The sequence below is a fragment of the Panicum virgatum genome, chromosome 1K, assembly GCF_016808335.1.
Source record: "Panicum virgatum strain AP13 chromosome 1K, P.virgatum_v5, whole genome shotgun sequence".
NCBI lineage: Eukaryota > Viridiplantae > Streptophyta > Magnoliopsida > Poales > Poaceae > Panicum > Panicum virgatum.
Window position 1 is genome coordinate 46,246,259 of NC_053136.1, and position 8,203 is coordinate 46,254,461.

Genomic DNA, 8,203 nt, shown 5'->3' on the forward strand with positions numbered 1-8,203 from the left:
TACAAAGTTTTGGGTTACATGAGTTCAAAGTTAGTAAAAATTCAAGGATAATATCTTCAATATATCTGGCCATGCATGTGAGTTTTTATTGAATATATTTTTATTTCTAGAAATTATAAATTTTTGGAGTTGGTAGTATAGAGTTTATAATATTATACTTGAAAGTTCATCAACTCGGGAGTGCAAAGTTTTTGAATTATAAAGCTTTTTTTTGTCTAGAAGTATACTTTTTTCAAACACACGAGTATAAAGTTAAGAATGAATGATCCAAAGTATTTTTAGAATTAATAGTTGAGACACATTTACTATAATTATGTCTGGAAAAAAGAGAAATATTTTGAAGCAAGGCTCTTGCTTTCATATGTATGTGGAAATCGTCCCCGCCTAGTTTTCTACCCATTCACCCACTATTCCCGAATGTGAAGTTTTGCATGTATGAAATCAAAGTTAGGTATATAAGAATAGTTTTGTGTACATGATTTGAAAGTTTATAAATTTGGTGTATGGACCTTTGAATTGGTGAATTGAAATCTAGGATGTAGAAAGTTCTTGTTAACTATGAGAAAAGCTTGTCACATTCAATGTTGAAGTTTTGTATTTGTAGCTTGAAATTTCAGAATATAGAGAGATCTACCTGTATTTATGAATTATAATAAAAAAATTCTTAAAAGCATAATTCAAAAGTAGAGGATATATATATAAAAATTTCATTCATCATTGTGTACGCGCATGGCTGATGATCTTTTCCAAACTGTTTTTTGTATTATAGATCATGCTCTGAGCTACAATTCAATTATATTGATGAGCATGATATTTTCTCTATGCTACTTTTGGCTTCATATAGATTTAGAAGCCAACTTCCCCGCCCGTGTACTCTACCCTCCTCATCCGTTATCCCAAAACGAGAGAAAAAATGCGCGCTAAAATCATTTTTGTGCTAAGATCAAAGCACCGTTGCTACCTAAGGATGCGCAAAAATAATCCAGAGAAGTTTGACATGGGAATGCGGAAACGAGAACACTACTAGCTAATCTAATGAACCTTTTGTTACGTTCATTTATTTTCTGAAACTACATGTACAATTGATAGGCTACTAGCCTGCTAATAATATGGGTAATTTCATTTCGTTTTTCAAAGATCGTAACCTTGCTGAAAAAGTTAAAATACATTCCCTAAGTTGAAAGTCAGCTGGATGAGGATTAATTTACCTCATCAAATTAATAATGCAGTAAACAATGAAAAAATACCAGACATTAGTGAGTTTCTCAAGTGCTGGATAAGATATGAAAAGAACCATGCTGCATCTGGTCTTCTTTTAAAAAAAAATCAAAGAGATGCTACAAAGTGGAGAAATTTGCGTCAAGAAGTGTGTAAGAGATCACTTATTCAAATTCCATTTAATGAACTTATTCACATTCCAAGTTAGCCTTAAGAACCAAAATATTTAAAAATGTGATTGCACGAGATATCATTTTTAGATGTTTTAAGTAGAGTGAAAGGCAAAAATTATTATGGAGAATGAATGTAGGTTTAGAAGATGAAGTTCAATAAAGTGATTATACTCCCCTTCGCTAATCCACACTTCCAATCATGCCTCTTTACATTTGATACCCAGCTCAAAAATTTTAAGAAGAGCGCACTGATACTTGAAAGTTTTCAGTCAGGGCTCAGCTTTCTTCCAACTAAAGCATTTCATAGCTTAGATAGCTGAAAATTTTGTGTCGGGGCTCAAGTTTCTTCCAAGAAAAGCATTTCATGTGGAGATGCAAACATTGAGTGGCTAAAGTGATTCCATATTGCAGGCTGGGTCAATAGAAGGGCAAGTGGTTGAAATTGGACTGGCTTCTACTTCGCTGATAAATACTGAAAAGCTCCCTGTTATAGTTCCTAATTCCCTATTCTCCAGCCAAGTAATTTCTAAAACACTATTCTTTAGCTTATGTTTTAAAGTAATTTGCAAATGAATTGTTGCATATTGGATGTATTACTGTTTCGTAAACAGCTGCATTGTTTTTTAGGATGTTTAATTGATAAAAACCCATGATGCATTAGTTAGAATATTCGTTAAATACTTAAATTTTGTGGCTTGAATGCTTGATAGAGAGCAAACTGAGCTGAGTCGCACTACCAAGGATGTCATTTGTTCCATATCACCATCAGCTACATCTTATGAAACCATCAGGTCCATATCATTGTTTGCTCTGATAACAATGCCTGGCAAGTATGTACCAGCATGGTCACTGATAGGAAATACGTAGCTTACCTTATCAACCGCAAAAACTTTGAAAATCTATAAACCTGTCAGTCATAATGTTCTAGCATGGTTTGGTTGCCAAAAATAAATTTGGGTTATTGACCTTAATGTCCATCCAACTGCAATCGCATTATCAGTATTCCATATTGTATACATTCTTTGCGATGCTCAAAAGCCTGGTTCACCTTGATCATTTCAGAGCAATGAATTCTGAAACTACTTTCTTGTGCATTTTACCATAAGACAGGTCTCAGCCCACTGTTAGATTGATCTTATTTCTGTTCCATCTAGCTTGGTTACATAAGTTTATGATGCAACAGACTCACATTTCTAGGTTCTATGATTTAAGTACACAATTGAGATAGATTTGGCTTTTAGTTTTTGTTTCAGGAGATAGTGTTGAGAATTGCTTCCTTGCATTTCTTTCTGCTGTCAGGCAGTATAATTCCAAGTGGATTCCCTCAATATGATTCTTCTCCCCCAAAAAATCTGCAGATGATAGTGAACAAATCGAGGGCCCATGGGCATGTTACCTTGTCCAAACTTCCTTTAAGAACTGAAGATATTGAAAAGATTCCTACTATAACAGAAGAGATAAAAGCAATGTTGGTGTCCAACCCAAAAATTGATGCTCCTTACTGCTATCTCTCACGGTTAGAAGGTCCACGTGGAGAGCTTACAATTGGCTGCAACATCAAAAGTACTGTATGTTAACTGGGATCCTCTTAAAGAAGAAACTTTTCTTTTGTCATGGTTCTGACATGTTTGGGGTTCCATTCTTTGCAACCACAATGTTAATGATTGGTATATCATATGAATTTCTCTATGTGCTATGTTAATAAGGTGAGCGTATGTTAATTTTATTTTGTGTGCAATTGCATAATAGCACTTTGCTCAAACAAACAGCCAACATACTGCTCGTATGGATCAACAAGCTCATTGCATACTTCATCACTGTAGTAGGAAACAGGAATATATGACTTTCCAAACAACATTATGCTGCCAAAAATCATGCAGGAGTTGTCACACTTTGCATCTTCTGCGTGGAAAGATTAGTTTGCAGGGTGCACAATAGATTAGTTTGCAGAGTGCACTTGCATAACTTTGTTGCCTTGTTGGAGTTTAGCGGACATTGGCCATCTGTGTGATGGTTCTATGTTTTTTCTCTGTATGCTGGGGGCATTGAGGAATGAGGATACGGCTTGACATCAAAGTTGAGCTGAGCTGAGCTTTCAGATTGTTTCTTAGCTGTTCTGGTTCAGCACATGTGATTTAGAGTAGCCAGTAACATGGTTGTCATTTCTCACCGTAAAGCACTGCAGCCTGCAGGTTTAATAATCCAGAGCCCGATCTCCTGACTAAGAGCATCTCCAAGAGTTCCTCATCTCTCTTTCCCATCCTTATTTTTTGGGAAAAAAAGAAAAAAAACACTCTCCAATAGTTCCCCATCCTAATTTCCCATCTACTAACAATTGGCAAATTGGCCTCCCTTGTGCGTAAATACGCGCACCCTCGGTCGTTCCCGATCAGACTCCCCGCGACTTTCGTCGCGCCTCTTCTCGTCGCTTCCTGAACGCGGCGGCGACGACCTTGGCGATCCGCATGAACGGGCGAGCTTGAGCAGCATGTAGATCGGGTACCCGACCAAAAACAACACGATGGAGACAGCATGCCGATGGCCAGGATCCCGAAGCCCCACCTCCATCCCACGTGTTCCTGGATGTACAACACCACCGTGAAGTCCAGCAGCATGGCGAGACCCATGGTGAAGAAGTAGAGGTCCTCCGCCGTAGGAGAATCTCCTTGGCCCAGTGAGGCAGTGACGCCCGGTGCCTTGCTCGAGCTCAACAACTTCCACGGCTTCACCACAGAACCAGACCGCTTCGACACAAACCACACCGCTGTCATTTCTTCCTGCACCGATTTCAGTCACCACGGTGCATCACCGGTACAATTAAGAGATAAAACGGAACCCCCTCGTTGTCATCTTTCTTTTTCTCCAAATTTCAAGCTCTCTCGTGTCCTAAATCACCGGCAATCTGTCTTGCAAGAAGCTCTTGTCCGCCATCCATGGAAGTTTGCCGAGGAATTAACCTTGTGGGGGCCACAACTTTTCATTTTTAGGAGTAAAAGTGGGGAACTCTTGGAGATGGACTCTTTTTTGACTCCCTATACATATTTGGGGAGTTGAGAAACAATAAAATTTGGGAAGAAAAAATTGAAAACTGTTGGAGATGCTCTAACAATCGTTTTTCTGTGACCACAGAAAACAGAGGAGTGGTCATCTATAGAACAAGATATCCTCCTGAAAGCTGCCGGTATCATGAAGCGACATCAACTCTGGACGACCGTGTGAATCAACAGCATGTGTGATAGTTTCAGAAGATGAAAAATCTGTGGCAAGATATCCGATGCTCATATGGGAGGGAGGACGTGTGTAAATACTGCTCTTTCTTCTTTCATCTATCTTACTGTTACAGGAAAAAGAGACATAAGCAGGGGATGAATTACCTATACAGTTTGTCTATGTGATAATTACAGTTGGTTGACCTCCCAGTCCTCACATACACCCACGTCTATGGTCATCGTCTTGTTCCCGTCCTCTCCTACCCCGGGAGACGACAGCACCCTGCAACAATTCCGCCTGGGAGACTGCAGCAGGTTTATGCAAAAAAGCTAACCCGTCAGCATCGCTACACTAAGTACTGTAGATCTTATTTAGAAGTGAAATGTTCAAATCAACACGAAGAGAGCTCACCCGTTCCCACAGTGCGGGGTCGGGCTTCTTAACCACGAGCACGCTGTCGAGCAGCGCGTCCGGGTCGGGGATCTTCCACCGGCACGCCGGGCGCGCCTCGCCGCGCCGCCGCCACCGCTGGTACCTCGTGACGGTGGTCTCCCCCCCGCGCGCCACCGCCCGCCGCGCCGCCGCCAGGTAGTAGAGCGCCGGCTGCTCGCACGGGTTGCGCGCCAGCGGCCGCGTGTTGAAGGCGTGCGACTTGTAGTCGGCGCGCCGGTACCAGTTGAGGAACGTCCGCGCGGGGGTCTCCATCTCCCGCGGCGGGATCACGCCGCGCGCCACCATGACCACGAACCCCCACGCCACGGACACCGTCCACCGCCTGGCCTCGTCGTAGCAGATGGACTGCTGCATCACCCCCGCCGAGTCCAGCATCACGGGCCCCTCGAACAGCCTCCGCACCGCCGCCGGGCGGGACCGCGCGCCCGGGAACAGCGGCCGCACCACGTCGAGGTGGTGCAGCGACACGAGCGGCGCCACGGGGTGCGCGGCGAGGAGGCCCAGGAGGTCGCCGTACACGTCGTACTGGTGGAACCCCGGGTGCCTGGTCAGCGGCACGCCGAGCTCCGCCATGCACGCCTGGATGCGGTCGTCGCTGCCGTACAGCGACGGGTAGCGCCGGATGCACGCGTCCTGCATCCGCTCCAGCCGCGCCGCCAGCGGCTGGCTGATGGCGAAGCCGCCGCCGCCGAACGCCATGCCGTAGGAGAAGTAGATGTTCTGCAGGTGGCTCTCGGAGGGGGACCCGATGTAGTAGGGCTGCCGGTGGTCGAGCCTGCCGAGCACCGCGAGGAGGTTGTCCGGGAGGAAGACGGTGTCGTCGTCGCCCATGACGAACCACCGCACGCCGGGGAGGCCCAGGCGGAACGTCTCGGAGACGATGCGGGAGATGCGGATGGCGGAGCGGTGGCCGCGGCGGTGCGTGTAACGGAAGCCGGAGGTGTCCGAGGAGACCTTGATGGGCGGCAAGCCCTCCGGCACGCTGGAAGACCGCACGGCGCGGTCCATCCACACGAAGCCGCGCATGCCCCCGCCGGGGCGCCACCAGATCTTGATGTACTCCTTGCGCTTCTCCCACAGGCGCGCCGACGCCGCGATGCCGAACACCACGTGCTGCAGCGTCGTCGCCGCGGGAGGAGGGGGCGGCGGCGGCGGCGATGGCATTGACGATGCGAGGCTGTTGTTGTTGGTAATAAGGTGGGAGACGGGCAAGGCGGTGGCCATCATGCCCTTGGCTGTGACGAGGTCATCCGGCGGGCAGGCGGGGGTGGAGGAGAGGATGGCGTGGAGGGTGTAGAAGATGTAGAGGACGGTGAGCGGGAGCAGGAGCAGGAGGACGAAGCGGAGGAGGGAGGCCGCCGGGCTCTCCTTGCCGCCTCCTCCGGCGGCGGCCTTCATTGCCCGCGCCGTCTCCGGCCGTCGCTACGTCCCCACGGTTTCTGTTGCTCCTCGCCGTCGGTTTCTTCGTGGACCGGCGGCGGCAAAAGTTTCCGGTGGGAGCGACCGGCCAGATTCGTGCGGGCGGAGAGAGAGGAAGAGTGAGATTTTTACGGCGCGCACGGAGGGGGAGATCGGCGGGCTGCCCATTCTCCTCGCGCCTTGATGGGAGCGGTTCAGGTTCACCTCATCGGCTCCGTTCGTTTCTCGCGCTTTCGGTTTCAGTTCTTCGTCTCGTTGAGTCGATAATTCTGGTCCTATGTTGAGTGGTTGTGGCCTGTGGGCCTCAAACCCGGTCTGTTGGGCTTAAAGTTTCTATACTGTTGGGCTTAAAGTTTCTATACTGTCCATGGGCTTTTTTTCAGCACAAAGTGAAGCCTAAGGGCCCAGACCGCTAAACCTGTTGTCTCTGTCTTCTTCCCCGTTGCAAACGGAGAAATCCAATAGTGAAACAGAACGATGTTAACAGGTGGAGAGTGCTGGGATGTTTTCAGTTGCAGCTAGGCAATTCCCCGTGCCGTGAGGGCGCTGCACTCTCTCTGAGCGTGCCCTGCTTTTGCTCATGTCCAATTTCATTCCTTCAGAGCGACATGTAATTGGGCGCCATTCTCGAGAGAAATCCTCGCGAGGGGGAGTTACCGTTACCGTGTTGCTGCTCGCCATCAGAGGGGTAATTCACAGTTTACCATGTTGCATTGATCCTGTGCTGCTTGGAGCAGGCACCAGCAATGCAGCAATCGCAATCGGACGTGCTGTGCTGAAAATGGACTGATGAGTTCGCCTCCGTCCTCCAAACAAAGCCCCGAGCTAGAGGATAATCGACCCTTTTCCCAGTTTCCCTGTGCAGCGAGAGGCACGGCAGGAATTTACTGAACTCCGGAGGTCACCCGGGTTTTTTTTTCCGGCACGTCGAAAGCGTGCTGGGCCAAAAGCCCCACGCCCCATGCATGATGGCGAGAGCCCGTGGCTGTGGCTGTGGGGCCCATGCTCACAGCCCTTCTTGGCCATGACCAATTATGGGTCGCGAGCCCGTCCGATTTCCTCACCCCCATGGGACGAAACAGCGCCAATTCTATATATTTTCCGGTAGATTTTTTTCTTCCACATCTTTCAATATTTGAGATTCGTGCAACTCTTTGCAACCCTTGGATCGACACAACCAAACCCTAACTCTCACCCTCTCTCACTTGCGCGCTCCCTGCCTACCCCCGCCGCCATCCCACGCAGCCCGCGCACCCCACCGCCGCTGGCGCTCCCTGCCCCGCCGCCCTCCTGTCCCGCACGTCGCGCCTGACTTGCCGCCACCGCTGCTCAGCGTGGGCACGGCCACCGCTGCCCGCACGCGCCTCCGCGGCTCCGCGCGCTGAGCCCGGCGAGCTGCCGCTCCCGCACGCTGAGGTCGCGCCCGCCTCCGCCCGCCGGTGCCGCCGCCGCGTGCCATGCTCGCCAGCCACCGCCGCCCGCCCGCCTGTGCCGCCGCTGCACGCCGAGCTCGCCGGAGAAGAAGATTGCTCGTCGGAGAAGAAGCGCCTTCAACATTTTAATTTAGTATTTTCAATATTTCGCGCTTTCAATTTCAACATTTTCTCTTTACAGTTCCAACAATTTGAAATCAAATGTTGAATCTGTTTATAACAAATGTTGAGTTAATACTATCAAAATGTTAAACATATTTGCCGCAGCTAATTGTGACAAATGGACTTTAAAGATAG

At 48.3% G+C, this 8,203-nt stretch overlaps 1 protein-coding gene and 1 long non-coding RNA gene across 2 annotated transcripts; one reads left to right on the forward strand and one right to left on the reverse strand.

Annotated features, from left to right (window-relative positions):
* Positions 1–1,389: 1,389 nt before the first annotated feature.
* On the forward strand, positions 1,390–4,803 carry LOC120712636. Its single transcript, XR_005690965.1, has 3 exons — positions 1,390–1,910; positions 2,750–2,959; positions 4,521–4,803. It is a non-coding gene; the product is annotated as an uncharacterized LOC120712636 (long non-coding RNA).
* On the reverse strand, positions 2,832–6,589 carry LOC120712624. Its single transcript, XM_039998467.1, has 3 exons — positions 5,013–6,589; positions 4,519–4,906; positions 2,832–2,957 (listed from the first exon to the last, which is right to left on the reverse strand). Exons 1-2 carry the CDS (start codon positions 6,450–6,452, stop codon positions 4,790–4,792), a joined length of 1,557 nt encoding a protein of 518 aa, XP_039854401.1. The 5' UTR covers positions 6,453–6,589; the 3' UTR covers positions 2,832–2,957; positions 4,519–4,789.
* Between the last annotated feature and the right edge of the window lie 1,614 nt (positions 6,590–8,203).